The sequence below is a fragment of the Petromyzon marinus genome, chromosome 28 (genome assembly GCF_048934315.1).
Source record: "Petromyzon marinus isolate PM22_M1 ecotype Great Lakes invasive population chromosome 28, UKy_Petmar_22M1.pri1.0, whole genome shotgun sequence".
NCBI classification, from domain to species: domain Eukaryota; kingdom Metazoa; phylum Chordata; class Hyperoartia; order Petromyzontiformes; family Petromyzontidae; genus Petromyzon; species Petromyzon marinus.
Window position 1 is genome coordinate 9,398,218 of NC_133694.1, and position 23,227 is coordinate 9,421,444.

The following is a 23,227-nucleotide window of genomic DNA, read 5'->3' on the forward strand; positions in this document are numbered from 1 at the left end:
TAGTATGTGATTCAATTTGAGAATGCTTGTTTAGAAGCACAATTTTGTGTACAGGTGTCTGAGATAACATGCACCGAAGAGATGGACATCAGCTTGTGTTCAGGTGCTAGGTGGATTTTAGACATCGCTAGATCATACGAGATTTTAGATGCCTTCATCCAGCAGTGGATTGATCCTGGTTGATGCTGATGATCTTTTGTGGATGGTAATCTCATTTTTACACAGGCAGTGAAGCTACCAATTCTGATACCACAGCTGAAACTTGAAAGCTATAGCATACATTTAAACTACAATACTAGAATTTGTATATCCAAAGAATTACGAATTATTATCCATACAAATAAATTGTACTGAATATTGTAAACTGTAAACCAAATGGAAGAAAATATAAACGGCAAGTAAAACTTTCAATCGTGTACAAATCAGTATTATTTTAAACGTCTTAAAACGTGTACTCTGAATGTAATGAAAGAATGCTTTAACAAGCCAGTTTGCCATCAGTTATATTCTGGTGTGTCAACAAAAAAACTTGTTATACGTGTTTACCCAGTCCTAATTAATTTACCATCGTGACTCTGAACTGCCACATGTTAAGCACTAGCTGTACTACCCGGCTTCGCCCGGGACTTGGATCCACCATGCGCGGCCGCCTTTGTCTCCCCAGTGGCGATGTTCACACACCATAGCAGTTACTCGTTTGAGGCTGAGTCGACCTAGGGGAGGCCCAGGAGCAGTTGAAATAATCGTCACTGGTGGTGGCCGTGAGCGGGAATCCAACTCGGGTGGCCGGGTTCGTAGCGCAGCGCGCTAATCGCTACACTTCAATGCGTTACGCTTCCACATGCGCAGGTCACATGACAGATTTGACGTCACAGCTCACTTGCCGTGCAAAAAAAATATGCATTATTGAGCTCCTCCCCCCCCCACAAAAAAGTGTATTTTTATAATTTTTGCATAGTGTACAGCCTGGAAAGTACGCACATGGCAAATTTCAAGTTTGTTGCATGTCGGGAAGTACGCTAAACATTTTGAACATGCACACATAATCACAACTTTGCCTTTTATATGTATGGAGATTACATTTGAGCAGTCCTGCAAAACGGATTCGTTTGTAATTAGCATAGCAACCCTTCTGTAACACAAGCCCGATTGCAAAATCAATTGTGACGTCCGTTGCTGTGTAATGAGCCATTTGGCAGCAACGGGTTCATTCATCCCTAAACGCTCCGTGTACTTATACTCACGTAATGTTAATGATGCAGAGTGTCGCCAATTAACGAAACTTATGCACGCGGTAGGTTTATGTTGCGAGTTGCATTAGCGTAAAGTGTACCCTGTGTGCATGTGTGAAATTGGTTGCGTATCATCTGCAAAGAGATGTATTTTATCACCCACTTAGCTACACTGCTTCGTGGTTTTTCAACAGATGTTTTTTTTCTTCCACGGGGTTCTTAAACGCCTCTCTGTTAAGCAAAAGTTTCATTCAAATCTAACTTCGGATAGAGGACACTTTTGTTGAGTGTGCTGCATTTTAATGCGATTTGAAGTAAGGTATGGTTTGCAAAAGCACATCGGAATTCAGTTGGATCTGGTGATTTCTGAGTGGATCTGGGTTAATCCGTGTGAGTTTTAGGCCAATACCAGACAGGTTTCTCTGTATTCAAATCCGGTGAGCTATACAAAAATTTAATCAGCTTCCCAAATATGGCAAGTCACTGATTTTGAAGCAGTTCCCCATTCATTCTGACCACCATATTTTATGTTTATATATTCAGCATCAGGAGCAGCCATGATCTATCCACTGCTGGATGAAAGCCTTCCCAAAGCTGTCACCATATCAGAACCGTGATACAAACCATCCCACGTAGCTCCTGCACACAAGTTGATCTCATTTAGTCAATTTCTACAGATGTCGATTCTTTTTGCGTGCATTCCTTAACATTTGGCTTTCTCTCCGCTGCTAGTTTCACCCACCAGCGCCCCCCGTCCCTTCTCGCGACGTGCCCTGCCCAAGCGAACTTAGTTTGGGGGGGGGTCACCAAACTTAAATAGGGATTTACGTGACAAACCTGACTAATTGGCTGTGTCGGGTGATGGTGGGTTTAACGACATATTTACGCGATCCAACCCAAAAGAAAACCTGTATTATGAACTTACTTTGCGAACTGGGATAGACCCTCACCTACAGTACCTTCATTTCCTCAATCCAATGCCAACCTCGCGAGGCGTCGTCTCATCTCAGCACGTTTCACGGACGGACTCGGTGCAATGTCATGCGTGTTACCCTCGCTCGTAAGGATGTTTGCTTTTGAACTTAAGGTACAGTTTTTATTGTAAGCAAAGACAAAGCTACTCATTCATTTGCTCGGTAAGAGCAATGTTGAAACGATTTGGATAGTTGCACACCAGAGGGATGTCACGTTTGTGTTGTTTTCACCCAATAACACATTTATATAACTTTTTGTTGCTAGGTGTGTAAGCTTAAAGTTTAACCTGTGTTTATGTGTGACATTGTTTGGGTGTAAACTGCAAATAGATGTATTTGTCGCCCACTTTAGCTGCACCTCTTCATACTTTTTCAACAGATCATGTTCTTTTGCATTGTTTTATTCTGTATCAAAGGTATTGGTGTTTAACATGTGGCTTTTCTATTCGAGGAATCTACTATGGAGAATGTGTCTCTCGTGCTTAGGGGGCCAGAAAAGCAAATAGGATATCATTTCAGAAAATTCGAAAAGCAGCTTTTATTTAACAATAGATTTCCCCCCAACCCCCAAAGTTTTTATTCCAACAAATAGTTTATCATGAAAAATAAGAATAGGTTTTACCCTTTCTGTCAATAAAACTGGTGTTAAGATGTTCACACACCAAACAAAAACCTTTTGCAAGGCATCAAGTTCGCATTAACCACATACAGTACTTGTGGTGAACATGCAAACAAACATCCTCTGCTAATTTTATCTGCATTGTCTTTGAAACTGATTGGCCTACCGCAGAGACAGCCTTCTTTAGGGTCTCGTCTCAAACAGTGTTAGACCAGAGAACGCGAAAAGGCGAACAGTACAAGGTCAATGCACTGTGAGAGAAGCATTTACAGCTCGGGGTGAGCAGCTACAAAATGGGACCTTTTGATACTGGAAAAAAAGGTCCCATTTTGTAAATAGTTTATTCTTCACAGTGTTCTCACAGCACTCTAGGGCACCACCTTCACGACCTCCTCCTTTCCACGTGCCCTCTTCCAAATTTCTAGTCATCCTGCAACAGAGCTTGCCAGGTGTTTTCAAGTCTCCTTCCTTACCGGGTTCTCCCTCCAACAATAATAACGTGCCCCTTCTATGCTCGAAAATGTCCCATTACTACTCTTCCTATCCATCCTTCCAAAGTTACATCCTTCATTCCCCAATTCAGATACACTATTCCCAGACGTTTCATCGTCTATTTAATCTGACCGAGTGTCATCTCCTTGCTGGTCCTTCCAGTTTTTCAGACTGCACAGAGGAGGACAGCCTTTGTGATGTTCCAGACGATTCTAACGTTCACTTTGCATCGCTGGGCTAACAGCTTCCCATGTGTGCTCCCATTCCAATTGGCTGAAGTTTGCATTCAGCTTTGGTCACAAAAAAGTGTTTACATCTCTAAAAAAATCCATGCAAGTGAATTCGCCTATTATGGTCAGTTTCTCTACAACTATAGCAATTGTTAGCGTTGCACTTGTGTATTGGATAACCATTTTATGTACACCCAAAAAGAAAACGTAAGTGAATTATTGATCTGGAAGGAAACTCGGTGATGTGGAAACCATTTGTCACACTATTTTAAGGTTAATAATTTTATGGGTAAAACAAATCTGATAAAACTGAACTCTATCTTTGCAGGCTGTCTTAGTTTGATGCTGATTTAGCACCTAAATATCTAATGGTTTAGCAAACCCACAATGAAAATCGACAATAAGCCTACATGAGGCCTCATTAGGGGCTATTGACCAAGGTATTGAGCTCGTGTTTTTTAATCAGCTGCTGTGAAAACCCTGTTGTTTTTTCTATCTCACTACAGCAGCTTTGAGTACTATTCGTGTAAAATAAATCATCCAAAATATGTATTATTTTGTTTCCAGTGATATATTTTAGGCTGTCTGCAGGTAGCTAATAAACTGTCAACCGTTGAATTTCCGAGTCATGAAATAGCACACCTGCTGATTTCTGTTACCGTTTTAATATTAATCACAGCTACCTCGCGCGCAAAAACGTTGATGTTTTGCTAACGCTCATAAAAAGTTTTTGTCTACACATTTGCACCTGTGCATAAATTTGAAAAGCCTGTCATCTTTGCCAATGTGATGACCACACGATGTTAATCTCTGCTGCCCCCATCCGCTCGCCTTCCTTATTTGACCCCTTTCATGAGTTGATGTGCGTCAAATGTGTCCCAATTGACTTCACAGTTCATCCCTGGCTTAACACGTCTATAGCATCACACATCCTAGTTCATGACAAGGGCCAGTCACTGTGCAGCACAACAACTTCTCATTTGATCATCATCAGCAGTAGCCATGATCAATCCACTGCTGGTCGAAAGCCTCTTCTAAGTCGCCACTGGTGCCACGGTGGCATTATGTTAACTACCTCGCCTGGTATACAGGAAGTCGTAGGTTCAATCCCGACCCTGACGCCTGTATATTTGGAGTTTGCATGTTTCCCCGTGGTCACGTGGATTTTTCTCTGAGTCCTCCGGTTTTTCCCTCCACATTTAGAATCTTTGTGCGTTTAGAGCATTTGGCTGCTATAAATTTCCACGTGATAAGCCACTTCATTGAGCTATCAATGAAAAGGAGCTGGATATCTCAGTAGGCCTTACCTGGTAAAATAAAATAGTTTAACATTTGAATTGCTGTCTATTACAGTTATGTCATGTAACAGCCTGCCGAGCACCTGCACGAGGATGATTTTAATCGCTCCATGAGAATACAAGGATGGCTATTTTACAAAAAAAGATCCAATAACCTGTTCTCTAATATTAACCATTCACGTGTACATGTTTTGTTTATAATTAAATCACAGTGCCTTGAAAATACCTTTGATCCTATTTATTTTGTGATTATTTTTCATTTGTGTTGTTTTTCCAACCAACATTTTATTGTTCGTACCATATCAATATTATGACAATGGTGCTAGTCCAGGGGCTGGAATCTGTCATGAGAGAAAAGCGATTGACCATTCTGTCTCACCCACTTGTCAGTTGCCCTCAGGGGACCTGTTATGTGCATGCAAATGTTTGTGCATTCCCAAATTCAATTGCATCTGTAAATGACCACCAACCCTCGTGCAAACTAAACCCTAGGAATGCATTAATAAATGCTAGCGTAGCACGGATAGCTGCGGGTGATCCACCTTGCTCACGAAAACAATAGTTTTGCGTTGCTTGGGAACATTCCCGGTTTTATGTATTAGAATCCAGCATTGCCCGTGAAATGCTAAACATTGCTGACATTGCGCTGAACGCCGCTGCATCCATTGCGCCGTGTGCGTTTGTGGTGCTGCAGACAATCAGTTCAGGATGTCCATCCTGGAGCGACTGGAGCAAATGGAGAGGCGGATGGCGGAGATGACGGCGGCCCAGCAGCAAAAGCCGATGGCGGGCAGCGGAGAGGGCAGCAGTACGCAGGCGCAGGTGAGTTGTCTCTGAACTCCTCGGCTTGCTTCTCTTTCAACTGAGGCTTCTCTCACCGCGTGGGTTTGCACGGCTGTGCCGCGACGGCTCTCCGATGCACTTCCGGGTCGCGCCGCGTGACGTTCAGCACAGGGTCCACTGTGCTGGGAGCTTCTTGACATTAATTCGGTTTCCTGGAGAAGATCGCAGTACGCGGAGTGAAAACGTCGGACAGCGCGCCCAACAAAAAAGGCGGTACAACCGGAAACCCCATCTGAGAGTTGTTCGGTATTGTGAACCGGGTAAGTGAAGTGGAGTACGTGGGTAGTTTTTTTATTGACTGTTGTTGTTGAAGTGTCCTCATCACGAGAACTCCGGTTATCCTGGTAGCAGCAGCAGCAGCGGCTTTTGGCTAGCCATCGAACTAAGACGGTCACTGCATCCTGGCACTTTCAGATGTGCTTCTGCGGCCGTCTGGATCGCTCTTCCATCCAATATTAGGAAGCCACTGGCAGCTATAATGCACTTTTAAATCTAGATTGAAAACTAATTTCGTTAGAACTGATTTTTTGTGTTTAGTTGGCTACGTACAGTGTGAAAGAAGTTCAACATACATATAAAAAGTATTTAATACTTTACTCTGATGGAAATGGTGATGCAAAAGTAAGTGAAGGATATTTTCAGTTCCTACACGTTGCGACCAAAACCAAGCCTCGTTTGGCTAAATTAGAGGCAAGCAAACAAGAAAGTCCAGCTGACTGTTATTCATGATCTAGTACATATTTAATTAAAACAATGTTAAGTAGGATTTCGATTTAAAGCTTTCGTGACTGCAAGGATTCATCTTCTTTGGTTCTTTTGGTAAAGTCACGTAGAATGAGAATAAAATAATAAAATAAAATAACACAATAAAATTCTCACGACGTTTCGGCCACAACTCAAGTGGCCTTCTTCAACAAACCTGTCGGACGACAGAGCTTGAAGCTCTGTCGTCCCGACAGGTTTGTTCCTTTCACCTGAAGAAGGCCACTTGTGTTGTGGCCGAAACGTCGTGAGAATTTTATTGTTATTTTATTTTATTATTTTATTCTCATTCTACGTGACTTTACCGAAAGAACCAAAGAAGATTAAGTAGGATTAATAACGTGTCTCCATCCCTTCTGTGGCAGTTGTAATTCTGTTGAATGCCCTAAGTCCGAGCAATGATTTTCCATCTTGGAGACCTATCACACAACATAAATTAAATGGGATAGGGGTAGTTAGGATGATAATATTTTTTTGCTCTCACGCTAATTGAATATGTTCCTTCATGGAATAAATGCACGTATACAGAATGCAATGAAAATGCCCCCAGTTAAAAAAGAGTGTTTATTTAGAACATTAAATATTTAGTGTGGTCTGGAAGCGTATTATAAGTAACACACTTTACAATTGTATGCCTTGTAAAGGCAACACTTGCTTATCAACTGTAATTAACAATATATTGTTATATAATTACAATAACCCCCCTTCCCCCTCTGATCTCCGCACTTGTTTGGGTCAGAGTGACGATGCCATCTTGCTCTATTTAAGCATTTGGATCTCTTCACAAATCTGGCAAATCGCCCTATGATGCTGGATGTATAATTACCAGCAAAACGTCGTACTCAAATTATAAATGTTGTGGCTTACTCTCCAACACATCGGTGGGCTGAAGTAGTAACTAATTGGCACGTTTTGTTTACGTCACAAACCTTACTGGTTGGCTGTGATGAGTGGTGGCGGGTTACTACACATTCATACTTACGGGATCTAACCCAAAAAAACGATATTATGAACAAAGACAACATTGCACAGACTGGGTGGGAAGGGTGGGGTGGTTGCTACGTTATTGTACGAAATCTTTAAAAGTCCAGGCATACGGATTTCCACACGTGTATTTCTGCAACAACACAATCCTGATGAATGAACCTTTGGAAACCCACGGTGGCCACAGCTGTTTGCACAGATGGCCGCTTGCCCCCCCCCCCCCCCCACCTTCAGTCATGAATCCCAAACTTGGGATGGAAAAAAAGAGAAAGTCTGCCTCCGCGCTGATGAAAGGGTGCAAATATAGCTGGCCTTGCTGATGCGAGTCCGCTGATCTGCCAGTGACGTCAGCGACACCCAAGACGTTACTTCAGAGGCTAGATCTTTTCCGCACACCCGAGCTTTTTTACTACTACTACTACAGGGGACGATTTGCTTCTAATTTTAGTCGGGTCTTGATAAACAGACGACTGAGTGTGGAGTCCCAGTTGCAAAATAGGCTGCTATTTCCGTACAGGGTGGGGGGGGAAATGTTTTTTTGCATTCGTGGCTCGGGATAAAGAATGACTGGCAAGTGCTACAGATCTCACGGGGCGGCATCCACCCTCTTCGCGTGTCGGATGGTACTCGTGATAGCTAGCCCACTTATATGCCAGACCTCATGGCACGATTGCCTTGGCTGACATTTAAATCTCTTTTCTGTTTAATTATTTTCATTATTGTAGTGGATTCAACAGACGTACTCTATGGTGGTGGACCACCAGGCTAACTGCACTAATTACACCGTGACTAGCTACAATGGACCGGGCCACAGCTTGGGTCCAGGTCCACGTGTTGGAGACTCTTGTAGTACGTGGAACTTAGATTCTTCAGGATTAACAACAGCAGCCGGTCCCTCTCGGGGACCCGGCTTATATCCTCCGTGGTGGGGCTGGCCCCGCCCTTAGCCACGACAACCTTCTAGAATCCTCGAGCAGGATCTCGACCCTGACACGTGACCACCCCTGGCCTCCACCTGGGGGCCCTGTGTATACTTTACCGGTCACGTGTCCTTCGGGGTCAACCAGAGTGCCATGGTTCTTAGTAACCCCATTCCCATGGCCGGCACTCTCACGCCCTATCCTGTAGGGGTCGGCACTGCACGCAGAGCGTGGTGCCATCCGGCGCTGTCAGTCAGCGCACGCCGTGCCTCTCAAGGGCCGGCATTACACAGTGACGTCTGCAATGTCACTACATTATAATACGTCCACATTGAATTTATATTTCGACTTGTCGCTATATATGTGTAAGCAATGTAGAGGTGAACAAATAGAGAGGTGTCTTTGGAGTTTTTTTTTCTCAGAGCTTATAGCCAGGCTCTAGATGTATGCCCCGGTCATGGATTACGTGTGTATGAGTTTAGACACATCCCACATCCTTTGACACTATTCATAGAAGACATCCAGGGTGAATTTTTTACATCAAACCCCGTCAAGGTAATGCCAAGTCAATGTTAAAGTAGTCAATATATCGATTGTATATATATTTAATGTCCACTATTCAGTCACCACATGAGCCACACTTGATGTTTGGGAATTACTCATAAGTATACAACACTGTCACCCCAAACTGGACTCACATTTCCCAACTAATTACACATTTCGATTTTAAGCTTTTGTGACTGCAGGGATTCATCTTCTTGGTTCTTTCAGTGAAGTCACGTAGAATGGAAATAAAATAATAAAAATAAAACATAATAAAATTAAATTAAAATTAAAATAAAATAAATATAATAAATAAATATTTCTTTTATGTTTTGTTTTTATTATTTTATTTCTATTCTACGTGACTTTACCGAAAGAACCAAGGAGATAATTACACATATCCTACGAATGCTCTGTGGTATTCCGAAACCAATCAATGCATAATAAATAGGGAATATTTGTGCTTGTTTACCCAATTTAATTAACTATGTTTTTTTACATTAACGTTATAAATATCAGCTGTAAACATCTTCCGTGGAGTGTTGAAGATAAAATTAACTACACAATGCAGGTTCTGTTACATCATTAACGCATTTACTTTAAAAAAATGTAGAATATAAAGATATGTCTCTCTTGCACCAAGACATATGTTTTATAATGGAGAGCTTGTGGATAATTCATTGTTTTATATTGCCTTTTAGTGTTAATTAAACCATAAAAAAATAATGACGCACGTTATTATTTATGAGGATTTTGCATATTTATAGGATTTTCTGCTGCGGATATGCATAAACAATGCCATGCACTTATCAATATTTATGAATCATGATGTCTACACCTCCCGCCTGATATTAAGAGATCTTTGGTTACTTCACTAACACACGAATGTGCATTACTCATTTGCTAGGTTCCAGCTTGCCAACAACTGTAAAGTACACAAGTCCATAATACAGGGTTTTGGGGTTAGATCGCATAAATATATCAATGTGTCCTTAAACCCGCCACCACCCGACACAGCCAATTAGTAAGGTTTGTCACGTAAACAAAACATACCAATTCGTTACTAGTACAGCAACACCGGTGTGTTGAAGAGTAAAACCCACAACATACCGGCTGTATCGGGTGGTGGCGGGTTTAACGATACATTTATATTTACGTGATCTAACCCCAAAAACCTCTTTTGTGGATAATATTGGTCGCGAAAAATATATACGTTAAAGTACATAAGTGTTTTTAAAACAACAGCAAGACTCATCGTTGCGATTGCACATCACATAGCGATGTCTACAGTTGCTTGCTGCGTTGGTAATTACCAACGGGAATCACCTCTCACCGTGTCAAAATGCCAACACCTGCCACACTATTTAAATTTTCATCAAGCGTCCGCGACTGGAAGTCTCATTGTGCCGCCATGCATCATGCCGTGTTGGCGATGCCTACTACAGATGCACATCGCGCTCATTCAACGTGTAAATTAGTGGGGAAGAACGGTTGATATGCACACTTGGCCTTTGTTTGGCTTTGAAAGGGCCCACAATGTTGAGTGGGTATATCTAGCCTGGCTTTACATTGTTTCTCAACAAGGCTGAATGGATGGAGGAATGACACGGAAACCTCAGTAGCAGATGGTAGGTACATATGTATATTAAAAACGAAAACTATTTAACCAGGTAAAGCCTCCTGAGCTATACAGCTCTTATTCAGAAGCGACCTGCCCACAAATTATAGCTCAATTAAGTGGCTTACCATGTGGACATTTATAGCAGCCAAATTCTCTCAACGCGTGTTTCTAAATGTGGAGGGAAAAACCAGAGGTGCCCGGATGAAAATCCACGCGACCACAGAGAGAACATGCAAAGTCCAAATATACATGAGTCAGGGTCGGGATCGACCCCACGACTTACTGTATACCAGGCAAGGTAGTTAACATCTTGCCACCGTGGTGCCTTTTGTCGCATTGAATGTATCCCACCGTGCTAATCGGAGGTGCGTGGTGTACGACGATTGCCAAAGGTGGTGGTGGATGGCTGGCACAATTTCGTGGAGCTCGTTGGCGTCTGTAGATTTGCGTTGGAAGGGGAAGAGAGACAAATATAAATCTGTCAAGCAAAACTTCACTCAATAGTATCAATAGATAATACAAATTCAGAGGATGGCACTTTGAGTGGTGTAGAAACACCATGTGGTTTTAATACCATAGTCATGATTAACAAATACTGCCTACTTAGCATTAAAAATAAGGCCATGTTTTGTGAACACTTTTACAGTAAATTTGAGCCCTTTAACTCAAATATTTACATTCATACTCTTGGGTTCTTTCTATTTACATTCGTCAATCACATGGAAAGTTGAGTTGAAGCTTGAACGCGGGTTGTATGCAGTTATTGCTGCCAAAGACTGCTGGCATTCAAGGTCACAAGGTCGTGGCCATCAATTCCGTTGATGCCACCGCACCTGGCTTCACTTCCTGTTATCTCCTGTGTCATGGAGCTATTGCAAAGTCAACAAAGTCAATAAAGGCCATCCACCAAGATCTGCTCTTTCAGTATCTCGCCATCTGGCATCAATGAAAGATTTATCGCGGGGGTGAATAAAACTTGTTACGGTTGTGAAAATAATACCATTGTTTTTTTCTATCACCAGGAAATTTCGGAGGGGTCGTTTATATCTAGCATTCATATTTTACCAAAACCCAGATAAACCCAAATGCCCCCTGATTTGAATGAGAATAAAACAATTGGAGAAGCCTTCTAATTTAAAACCCAAGTGAATTGACATGCAAATCATTAGGCTGTCATCTGTGTGGGCACAATCATTGCATTAAGTCTTGAATATATTTCAAACTGCCAGAGCGTTAAAACAACCTGGGGACTTTTATCCGCCATCTGCCATACGTTATGCCCCTCAATTAAGCGGAGGGATTTGATACACAAGTGGCATGTCCGAAGGAGACACACGATGGATAGATCAGCTCATGAGCTTGACATTTGTTTTTGTAAAATCTGCCAGCTATAGTTTACATAGTTCATGTTACAGAACAGGCCTCAAAAGCAGATATCGCAGAGCTACCTCTGAGATCCCTTAAAGTAACCTCTGGTCCGCACGGTCAAGGAAGTATTTTCCCACCTGCTCTGCCGCTGAGAGTAATGTATGTCACGTGGTTGTCAAACTTATATTTTTCATTCTCAGAGCTGAATTTGAGACGAATGAAATGCAGAACCAAATGTAATGTGATGGGAGGGTGGGGAGGTGTGCAGCTATGGGTGACCAGGCTAAGACCATAATTTCCAAACACTTGAGAGCCCAGTTTAGTCACAGGCAGCTGCCTGGGATTGAACCCAAGTTCTGCGGTGCCAGCTTATCGCTCTGTTATCTGAGCCACCCGGCCACAGAGTTATTTTTGTTTACACCAACGATTCAATTGCAAAACTTGTATTCAAATTCTCAACCACAGTTTTCAGCAATCCGTCTTTTGTGAAAATATATTTTATTATTTTATTGCTTCCCTTCAACGTGACTTTACCGAAAGAGCTAAGCATATTAATTACTGCAGTCAGGAAAGCTTTAAATCAAAATTGACGCTGTTATAATCACTTCATTCACAATTTCTCCTAATGTGTGATATGTGTGATATTTAAAGGTAAATATCTGGCTTTCTTACAAATATTCCTATAAATTTAGTGCAAGTTTGTTAAAATCATGGCATTCATTTGTGCAGCGCATGAATACTTTTAACCCGACTTTCAGTTTGCAAATGATGTACTGTGCACACAGCCTGAATCATCTTCAAATAAAAAAAACTGGTGAAATGTGATCAATAATAATTTTAAAATATTCTCCAACTAGAAATTAAATCGTATGCGTATTGCAATAGTGTAGGGGTTTCACATTGGTTTATATCACTGGCTCGTGAAAGGAACCTTGAATTACATGCAGTGGAATTTTTTTTATAACAATCTGGCTATGCTACAACAACAATAAGAAAAAACTCAATATTTAAGCAGAGATTGGGTATCATTTTGGGTCTCCTGTGGTTATCAGAGCACCCCTTGCCTGAAGAATTTGCTGATGGGGAAGACTTTTAGGGGGTGGGGGCTGGTTAATACTGCTTCTGGATGCATTAATTGTTTGCTTATCGAGGCAAATTTATGCATCCTCAAAAAAGCCTGATATCAACAGGAAATGTCAGTAATTTTCAGATTTTGGCAACAATTCAACCACATCCTACTATCTACCACCAGCCCGTCGTTTTACAATCTTTTCGTTACAGTGGTTTTGTTGAGGCTTTCTAAAAGTTATATTATTCTTATTTTAAAAGGTTCGTATTTATCATAATGGTATAATTTTAAGTTACTTTTCAATTAGTTTCATTGTATTTAAAATATATTAATGAAATACAAAACAAGACAAAGGTCCCCCGTATAACCTTTGCATGATGTTGGGGCAAGTGCAGTTAGCGAGCACCTATGAAGACACAATGCGTGACCGCCTTTGTCTCCCGTGTGGCAATGCTTAAACAACGCACTAGCTACTCATTTGAGGCTGAGTCGACCGAGGAGAGGCCCAGGATTGGTTCAGATAATCGTCACTGGCGTTGGCCATGAGCGGGAATCGAACTCGTATCGCCGGGTTCGTAGCGCGGTGCGCTAACCGCTACACTACCGCTCCCCACAGTGTAATGCAATTCAATACACACGGACATAGACCGCTGCATAAAGGCCACTGTGATTTTCAGCACAATGAAAGGATGACTCCTCACACATCTCCGTGATGCAATGTCTGTGTGAATGCGCCGACCTCTTTAACGTGGCGATGTGCCCGTCGTGCATAGGTACAGCTCTGAATTAGCGCTCTCTGGTTGCCAAGCGATGGCTCACAAGCACTCGCCGTGCAATTCCCCCGGGGTACGGTGGCTTCAGTGGGTGTCTGCATGCCCCTGGGGGGGGGGGGGAGACAGGCGCGCCTTTCGTTCCCAAGTTACATAGCCAGCCTCGTCATTCCCACGTTGTGGGAATGTAACCAAACAAGTCCATTGCGGCATAGGAGCAGTAGCTCATCTGCTCATTCTTGAGCGTAAATATGGAGCATGGAAAGATTCGCAAGTGCGTGCGTCGTTTTTCAGCTTTTGTCTACCGAGCCGCACATTAAAGTGATCGACAAAAGTGCAGAATGGTGCTCAACAGGAACGACGCGTTGCCCGTTTGTCAGTGAGAAATATTTAGCTTAAATTGTATTTAGTTTAACTGTGATGTCCCTGATGAGGCTTCAATTGAAGCCATGAGGCGGAGCAACGAGAAACGGGAATTGTCCGCACTTTTAAAATCCCTCGCGATTTGACAGCACTGTTGGATGAGCAGTTTCATTGGTAAATGCTGCAATTTTATTCACATATGATTTAGCTGATGCATTTAAAAGAAAACGCCCAAGAAGACTGATCAATATCAGATCCTGTGATTTTTCACTGTAGCTTTTAACATGCATACACAGAACAATGCTCAAGCTCATAACTAAGATAACAATAGCAACAAAACACCATATACTGCTCGTACAAACGAGAAAGTAGTTTATAGAACTGAACATTACCAAATCACATTTTATAATTCTTAATATTATATTATTTCGTAATATTAATGTTTCATGAAATATTATAAGACTCCTAAACAGTCATAATGTATTGCTCCAAAATGTTAAAATGTGGCATTTCCACGATTTAATATAGTAACTATTTACTCAGCCATCCTTGCTAGATATTGGGAAAAAAAATTACGTCCTCAATGCTAATCATTCTTAGATTTCTTTAACACGAGGAATGTACCCTTTGACAACAGTTAAACTACACGCGCACACCAGCACCGCACTATTGGACCTCAACTTACTCCTTTATGGGCCTTCATCCTCATGGACATCATGGAAACTACTCCCCCTGCTGCCGTTTGTTGACGTGGCAAATTTCCTTGCTAAAGTTGGAGTGAACTTAAAAGCCTCTGACCATCAGCTGATTCGCCGGATACAGGCGAGGATGTAAGTTGATGAACGCAGAGAGCACGCACGCAACTGGCCGCTAAGTCACTTGAATCCAGAGACTGCGGTCGTCCATGGGAAAGGTTTAATTTTAGCGCGTAAATACCAGAAGGCAGTGGAACACATTCGGAGCGTGTCATTCTGAGTGGTCGTTGACGATATTATTATTATTGGCGTTTATGAATAAGTAAAGTCCGTTCCACTGCGGATTAACCAGCGAGGTACTGTCATCATTTCGGGCAAATCTCTCCCCCCCCCACCCCTCCCCACCTTTTCCGCGTTAAACCCAACACGCACACGGGAGATGATCAAGGTCACATAGCAGCGAGCTCGCCTCCACTCATGCGGCTCCTGGAGTGCCGAGAGTGCGCACTGCGTATAAACGAGTGCGGCCCTAGATCGCTCCTCTTTCCTGTAATAGCCCCGTGCAGTTGACCACCGCGCGCGAAATGTGAAGGCGTAAGGATTAAATTACCCCACTCACACCGCTGTTGATGGAAGGGGCTGCCAACCGCTTGAGCGAGCCCTCAGAGTGACCCACTTGAGATGGCATTTGGCCTACTCTTCCACGCTGCCTAGATGTTTTGGAAGAGGTTGGGAGCGTTCACACTTTACCCCACCGCCACTACGTGGACTTCCCGATCGACTAACTGCGGTGTTAATGCATTTGCACTCCTGGGTGGACGGAGGCAGGGGGGATTTAATAAACTCGCCCTCTGCGTGTCCACAGTGTGCTGACCCTTTACACCACAGCGTTTGATCTCAATCTCTTTTTAAGTGACTGCAACCAAGAGCGTCAAGAATATTAATTAAAACGTTTGCACATGTTTACATTTTCCTTGGATTATGCTGCTGTAGGCAGCTTTCGTCACTTGAACAGTACCTGAAGTCGGCAACAGTTTGTAAAAGTATGCGTGCATTGCTTATACTTATTAATTAGATATTCATCACGTTATTGTATATTTATTTTATTCACACTGTTTTTAGTTTTTTTACATGTACCTTGTACGAAGTATTTTATTTTGCCTGCAGTTTACCTTAGATGTCCCTGCAAAAGAGACACTATCTGGTTATAAATATAAGAGTTGTCTATATTTATTATCAAGACTGCATGTTCCCTTCTATATAACAGTGTTGATTAAACATTTCAGCCGGCATTTTGCATTGCACCAAATGAGCGGACAGGACCCCAGGGTGTGATTCTCTGGGTTATTTGTGAGACCACACCTTTCCTTTCAGAATTAACCCAACATCGTCCTTGTTCTGAAGGCCTCGTGCATAAGGGCAGATATATGGCAGGTCCAAGCTCCCTCCTTGTATGTTATGTATGTTGAACGTCTTTCGCACCGTACGTAGTCAACTGCGACAGTCAGAGGTCCTTCACGCTGAATCCCGCTTCTCTTTCACCTTGCAGCACCACACTGCCGTACTGTGTTGTTCACATGGGGGCCACAGACTCGCCGCGACTGAGATACCAATGTTGAGTGTTTCGGTGACGACTCTATGAAAACCAGTTGTCCTTGAGCCATCACGGGGGAATGATGGTTGAGGTGCTTTCTCTTTGCCTTCCTCAACAGTGTTTTTAGGTTGTCACCATCATCTGGAAGCGCGCGATGCAGTGACAATCTTTGTTCGATGGTTAGCCAAAAGCTGCTGCGAGCATGACTGGAGTTCCCGTGATTGTTTATGCTCCTTGATGAGATCAGAAATTTAATGTGGTTCATTTGTGGCAAGCACTTTGTGTGTAACTAGCGCGACCTTATAATGCATTCATTCGGCAACCAGAATCCAAGGCAGCTCAGCGACCACTGGACGGACATGTATTTTGAACTTCTTTCGCATCGCACGTAGCCAACCGTACTAATGGGGGGTGTGGGACATGGTCAGTTCTTAGAGTAAAAGCATTGGATAGGTTGACAGCGTACGATGGTGCATCACTCTTGCCCCTCTCTCTTCTCCTCTCTCCCGTTCGGCTCAGGGCTGCGCGGCGGGAGAGGCGGGCGGTTCGTTCGAGGAGCGCATCATCGCCGTGTGTGAGCACATGATGGCGAGCGCATGCTGGGGCAAGGCGGAGCGGCTCGTGCACACCAAGAGCTTCCGGGGCATGACCCTGCTGCACCTGGCAGCCGCGCAAGGTTACACGCGCCTCATCCAGACGCTCATCAAGTGGAGGTACGTCGTACGACGTGGGATGCCTGCCACGGGCGTAATGGTCGGCACGCCGGGATTTGCGATCCGAGTTGGTCGCCGGTTCGATCTGCCGGCGCGGTAATATTAATTGGTGCACAGCAGGTAGTTGATAGTAGGTTCGCGTATGGTGGGGTAAAGTGTGGGTATGCCCACCGCCTCCAAGTCGTCTGGCTGGTGTTTGGACAACCGACTGAATACCCTCCAGAGTCGCTTTCTAGGACTTCCTCTCTTGGAAGGCCCTTCTGCCAGCAGTGGTGGGAATAAGCAATCGCAGGGTTCAACCGTTAACTTTTACCCTAACTTTTTCCTGTTTTTCTTTTCATGGATAAGCCTTGGAGGTTGTCCCAGGGACCACTGTTTGCATTGAGAATTCCTGAAACACTTGTAGGTCCCTTAAGCCTACATACAACCTTCGTGGCTTTACAGAAACTGTATAATGTATTTGTCTCATGGGACCTCCTTTGCCAGTACCAAAATATAATAATAGGGTTTTCCACTTTTTTCTGTAAACAAAACAGGTGTTAAGATGCTAAAACACCAAACTGAAACCTTTTACAAGGAATCATGTCTGCATTAACCACAATACTTGTAGTCAGAATGCAAACAAAAAACACTCTGATAATATATGCATTCTCTTTGTTTTTTTTCGGTAAAGTCACGTAGGTAAAATAAAATAAATTAAAACTAAATTATTTTACCTACGTGACTTTACCGAAAAAACCAAAGAGTGAATCCTTGCAGTCACGAAAGCGTCAATTTAAGAATATATTCATTGTCCTTGAAACTGATTGATCCACACCAGAGACAGTTTTCTTTTGAGCCTCGTCTCAAACGGTGTCAGACCAGAGGACGCCAAAAGACCTCCTCTGGTCTGACACCGTCTAACACCGTTTGAGACTAGGCTCGAAAGAAAGCTGTTTCTGTTGTGGACCAATAGTTTCAAAGACAATGCGTCATATATTATCAGAGTATGTTTTTTGTTTGCATTCTGACCACAAGTATTGTGATTAATGCAGACATGATTCCTTGTAAAAGGTTTCAGTTTGGTGTTTTAACATCTTAACACCTGTTTTGTTGCCAGAAAAAAGGGTAAAAATCTATTATCAATGTATTTATCCTTCATGATCTTTGCTTAAACTTTGTTGGTTTCAAACTTAGACTGTTGAGATCGAAAATCCCTATGGAGAGTTTTAATTGTTAAATAATTATAAACAACCTATCTTGGACTATGCACTGAACAACTTTGCACACTTATAATCATAATTCTGTGCAAAACTAGTTACTACTGGCCAAGACCAATTAGAGAATCTATCGAAATTGAGATAAATACAAAATAATTTTAACCATTTGCCTAGTTACAGACTCAGTGCTGCTTGGAAGAGAATCATGAAATAATACATTGTTTAAATGCATGCCTATACAGGTCACCATATTTCAGTAGGGATTACCATTGGTATGGCTATTTTAGTGCACACAATCGGCAGGATGTACAATAACAATGAGCAGGCAATGGATACCCATAGTCATTTATGTGCATTCATTCATCCCCTCCCACTTCGCGCAAGAAAAGCACACAAGTGACGTCATCACATCTACCCCTCTATTTAAGGAACGGAACAGGAGGATTCTCCACAAATCTGGCTGTCGCCTGAGGAAGCTAGTTGTAATTACTGGCGAAGCGTCGTACTCAGATTGCAAATGTTGTGGCTTTGCTCTTCAACACACCGGTGTGTCGGGTGGTAGCGGGTTTAACAAAACATTTATACATTTACGCAATCTTAACCCAAACAAAAACTGTATTATGGATTATAATCATTATACTTTCATTTTATAGAGCGTCATTCATACCAATTGGATCCCATAACGCTGTATATTAATTATACGTGAGGACTAAATCCTATATACAGCCACTGCCAAGCAATTGAAAACTCTACCACCAAGCAAAATTTTAAATTGATAACCCAATAGAGACTTAGAAATTATGTCTTGTTGATCTTGCACAAACTGTCCGAAGCATATTGAATGTACAAATCCCATACAAAGCCGACTGAACTTGCAAACCCCAAGCTAAGCCCATTGGATTCAGACGCCCCACGCCAATTGCTTAAACTCTGCAATTGCCTAAAGTAAATTTGAAGTTGCATTTCCTGCGCTCAGCCTGTGTATGTGTTGCACGAACTACATTATGCTAAATGCACACGTTGAATGTGCACACCTTTCATCCCCTTACCAGTGCCTACCTTATTACAGACCTTATTGGTCACCCCGTACCCTTATAAATCTCAGTGTTCATCCTACAAAGTCCCATCAGAAGAGAAACACAAAAAATAGGCAATTTTTGTTGCCCTATTAAAATGGCTGTACGCCGTATGGACATGAAAACTAATTTCTTTGTACAGAAATATGGGTAAACCGTATGGATTGACAGGTATGAATGTTCTTTGCTTCTTTCGGTAAAGTCACATTCCAATTTAAACGTCGTGGTTTTTTTTTTCTATCTACGTTATTTTACCGAAAGATCCAAAGAATATGCATTTCTGCAGTCACAAAAGTTTTAAGTCAAAGGTATGAACGTGTTTCTTTCCCCCCAATCGTTCACCACTGTAATATAATCCTCGCTCTCCTTTCAGACAAATACCTAGGGATGGGCCACGCCTTTATCGTCGCCTGTGGTGCTAAGAACCCACAAAAATAAATACGCAAAGCTCGCTTAACCAACAGCAAATTTCAAGCACGGATATAGTTGCAGTGTCGGTAACATGTGTAATCCTGTGATTGTCGTAAAAGCTGCAGAGTGATAGGTGTTGTGTTTCATGAATAGACCCCATAGCTGTCAAGAAGGGGTAAGGCTGTGTTCCTGAAAATGTCAAAAAGGCCAAATTCCCCTTTACGAACTAAATACAAAGCCCCAGTGAGAGTTGTGGGCAAGCACAGTAAATAATTGCCATTTATTTTAGTTAAGTGCCCCTTTACAAATGTAGTGGTCAACTTCACGTGAACAACTTTATTATTTTCTCCGACACCACTATTATTACAACTTTCAACATTACGTCTCTAACTTCACAGTTCCTCTTTTTGCCGCAGCTCGCTCGCCGCGCTCCGCCCGTCTTGCTCGCTCCGCTTCCTCCCCCGTCTCCCACTGTCTCTCTCCGTCGCTCGCTGTCTCTGTCTCTCTCCCCGTCACTCGCCGTCTCTGTCTCTCTCCGTCGCTCGCTGTCTCTGTCTCTCTCCCACTCTGCATCTCTGTCTCACTCCATCTATCTCTCCCTGTCTCTCTCTGTACTCTCTCTGTGTCTAGGTCTCTCTCCGTCTCACTCTGTCTCTTTAAGTCTCACTCTGTTTATCTATCCCTGTCTCTTTCTGTACCCTCTCCGTAGCTATGTCTCTCTCTCTGTCTCCCTTGTCTCACTCCGTCTCTTTATGTCTCACTCTGTTTATCTCTCCCTGTCTCTCTCTGTACCCTCTCCGTATCTGTGTCTCTCTCTATCACTCCCAGTCGCTCCTTGTCTCTGCTTGTCTCTGCTCCTCTCCGTCACTCCTTGTCTCTGCTTGTCTCTGCTCCTCTCCATCACTCCTTGTCTCTGCTTGTCTCTGCTCCTCTCAGTCACTCCTTGTCTCTGCTTGTCTCTGCTCCTCTCCGTCACTCCTTGTCTCTGCCTGTCTCTGCTCCTCTCCATCACTCCTTGTCTCTGCTTGTCTCTGCTCCTCTCAGTCACCCCTTGTCTCTGCTTGTCTCTGCTCCTCTCAGTCACTCCTTGTCTCTGCCTGTCTCTGCTCCTCTCCGTCACTCCTTGTCTCTGCTTGTCTCCTGCTCCTCTCAGTCACTCCTTGTCTCTGCCAGTCTCTGCTCTACTGCTAGCTGTTCCGTCTCCTATGTCTTCTCCCCGTTTCTCCCACACCTCCGTCGTTCCAGTCCCAACCACAACTCCACTCTGTCTTCCCGTCTCCCGAATATATCCCCGTTCTCATTACCCACCAATTAATTAGGCCGCGTGCCACCGACTCCCTGCGTCCCCCTGCACCTGTTACTTGCCCCCCTCTATTCCCAGACATTCCGGCGCCACCTCGTCCTTGACAACAACCCCAGCCAATCACAGCCGTACATCGCTCCCTGGCTTAATTGGCCCGTCATTACCGCACAGTTTCCCGCCGCCACACCTGGCCGGCCCGACATAACCCCACTTTCCATAACTCGCGCGTCTTTGCGCGTGTTAATCCACTACACAAAGAAGGAATGGGAAGAAATGTCAATCTGTAAAGTGGCCTTTACATGAAATTGGGCCCTTGCGTCTTAAATTAATTGTCTTACATTTTATTGAAAGTTCCATAAATGTTTCCTCAAATATAGATACTCATATCCTAGAGAACTAAAGTTTAACAGCAAATATTAAAATAAATGTCTAAACTTAGTGGCTAATTAAAACTAACAGGTTTTCTTTTAATACCATCACTGGAGAGGAAAGATAAATCTTTCCGTTTCTGCCGCCTAGCCATCTTCAGTAAGAACAGATGGAGTAGACGAAGCCTGTCTTAGAGAAAGGCACTTAATTATCGGCTGTGCACAATTTCACAACATGCATGTACAATTTAAAACACGAGCTCATAAATAAAACCCTAGAGTTGGGAAATGCCTTCGACACGTTACAATTATTTTCAGTCCATGAACTTTGCGAAAAATCCGTCTTTGTAATACAAAAGGCAAACTTTTTCAACCTCTGCATCCATTATAAACCCTGCAAATTCACTTGTGCTGGTACTCACAATCAAACAACAGGGGTCATCTTTTACTTTAAAGACTGTGATGAAGTGGAACTGCGCTAGAGGTTTACAATACGTGTACATTATTTTTCACAAGTCGTACAGCTGTAGCCCCTTTGCACCAACACACGGTGGGCTTCTGTAAAACACTTGTGACAAGCTGCGCCAACAAATTATACGCGTGTTCTGCAAACGGCGAAATGTGCCGGTTAAAGAGCATGGCGTTGTAAGCGACTGTCTCTTCAAAATTATCACCGTTCCTTATTTGTGCCGGTGCTGTTTGTGGACTGAACGTGTTGGATTTATTGTATACATGATGGCTAATGCACACTTTGGCACTGGCGTTGTCAAAATAAAATAGCGTGGGTGTCCGCTAATGGCTTTAAAGACAGCGCGTCATTGCTCATCGACCTTAAAGCCAGTTGTAAAAAAAATACAGCGTGCATTAAGAAGTTAAAAAGGATTCAATCTATAACGTACAACAAATATGTTTTGAGTCCCTTTTAGATATGATTGACTCGGTTGCGAACCTAATTGTAAATGTACCGCCGTGAAATAACATCCCCCTGCTGAGTTACAGCGTTTGTTACCGTGATAATCCATGAAAAGGTATCCTCTGGGACGGGTGCATTGGCCCGAGAGCAGCATTGCTCTTCCTTGGCACACACATTCTTTTGGGCCGAAGCTGCGCCACTTGTTTTGACAACGTAAAATGTGTCTACTGTTCATGCCAATGCAGTGGACTCTTCATCCGAGAATGTTGCTGCTTCCTTTGTCCAGGTCCCACCACACGGAGAGCATCGACCTGGAATTCGAAGTGGATCCTCTCAACGTCGACCATTTCTCCTGCACTCCTCTGGTGTGTGACTTTTTGTGGTTTCGTTGTTGCACTCGGCCGTCACTCATGCCGTTGCAATAGATTAATGATCGAGGCTATTCAATTATTGTACGTAGCTGGGGTTGCCCATATTCTGGCAGGGAACAAGCCCTAGAATGAGATGTATCAACCTCGCCAATTCTGTAGAGAGAGTGTTTACAGTTTATTATTAAAATGTTACGTTATCAAAGTTAACTTGTATGAATCACTCCAGAGTAAATTCCCATATCTTTATATAGTAGCACCGTGCATGCAGCATATAAGCAGTAAAATGAAGAAACTAATAGCAAATAGCACTAAACGCCCAAATAGAACTTGGCCCAATGCTACGAATACAATGCCATTTATAAGGTTTATTTTCCTGCCCTAAGGTTTGTGTGTACAAGCGAGCAGATGAAACGAGCTTTGAGACATGGAAGTCTTTTTTTATTCTGGGTGAAGACTATGTTTTGTCCTTGTTGAAGCAGAGCAGATTTGTGAGGCT

The 23,227-nt window shown here is 43.0% G+C and overlaps 1 protein-coding gene across 12 annotated transcripts in view; it reads left to right on the top strand.

The window, feature by feature from the left end:
- LOC116946800 (calmodulin-binding transcription activator 1-like) overlaps window positions 1-23,227 on the top strand; it is a 640,058-nt gene that overhangs the window by 570,447 nt on the left and 46,384 nt on the right. For all 12 annotated transcript variants that reach the window (XM_032961954.2, XM_032961960.2, XM_032961958.2 and 9 more), the window contains 3 exons: window positions 5,540-5,667; window positions 16,897-17,090; window positions 22,647-22,725. In XM_032961954.2, the coding sequence (XP_032817845.2) occupies window positions 5,540-5,667; window positions 16,897-17,090; window positions 22,647-22,725 (401 nt within the window). The remainder of the gene's footprint in view (window positions 1-5,539; window positions 5,668-16,896; window positions 17,091-22,646; window positions 22,726-23,227) is intronic.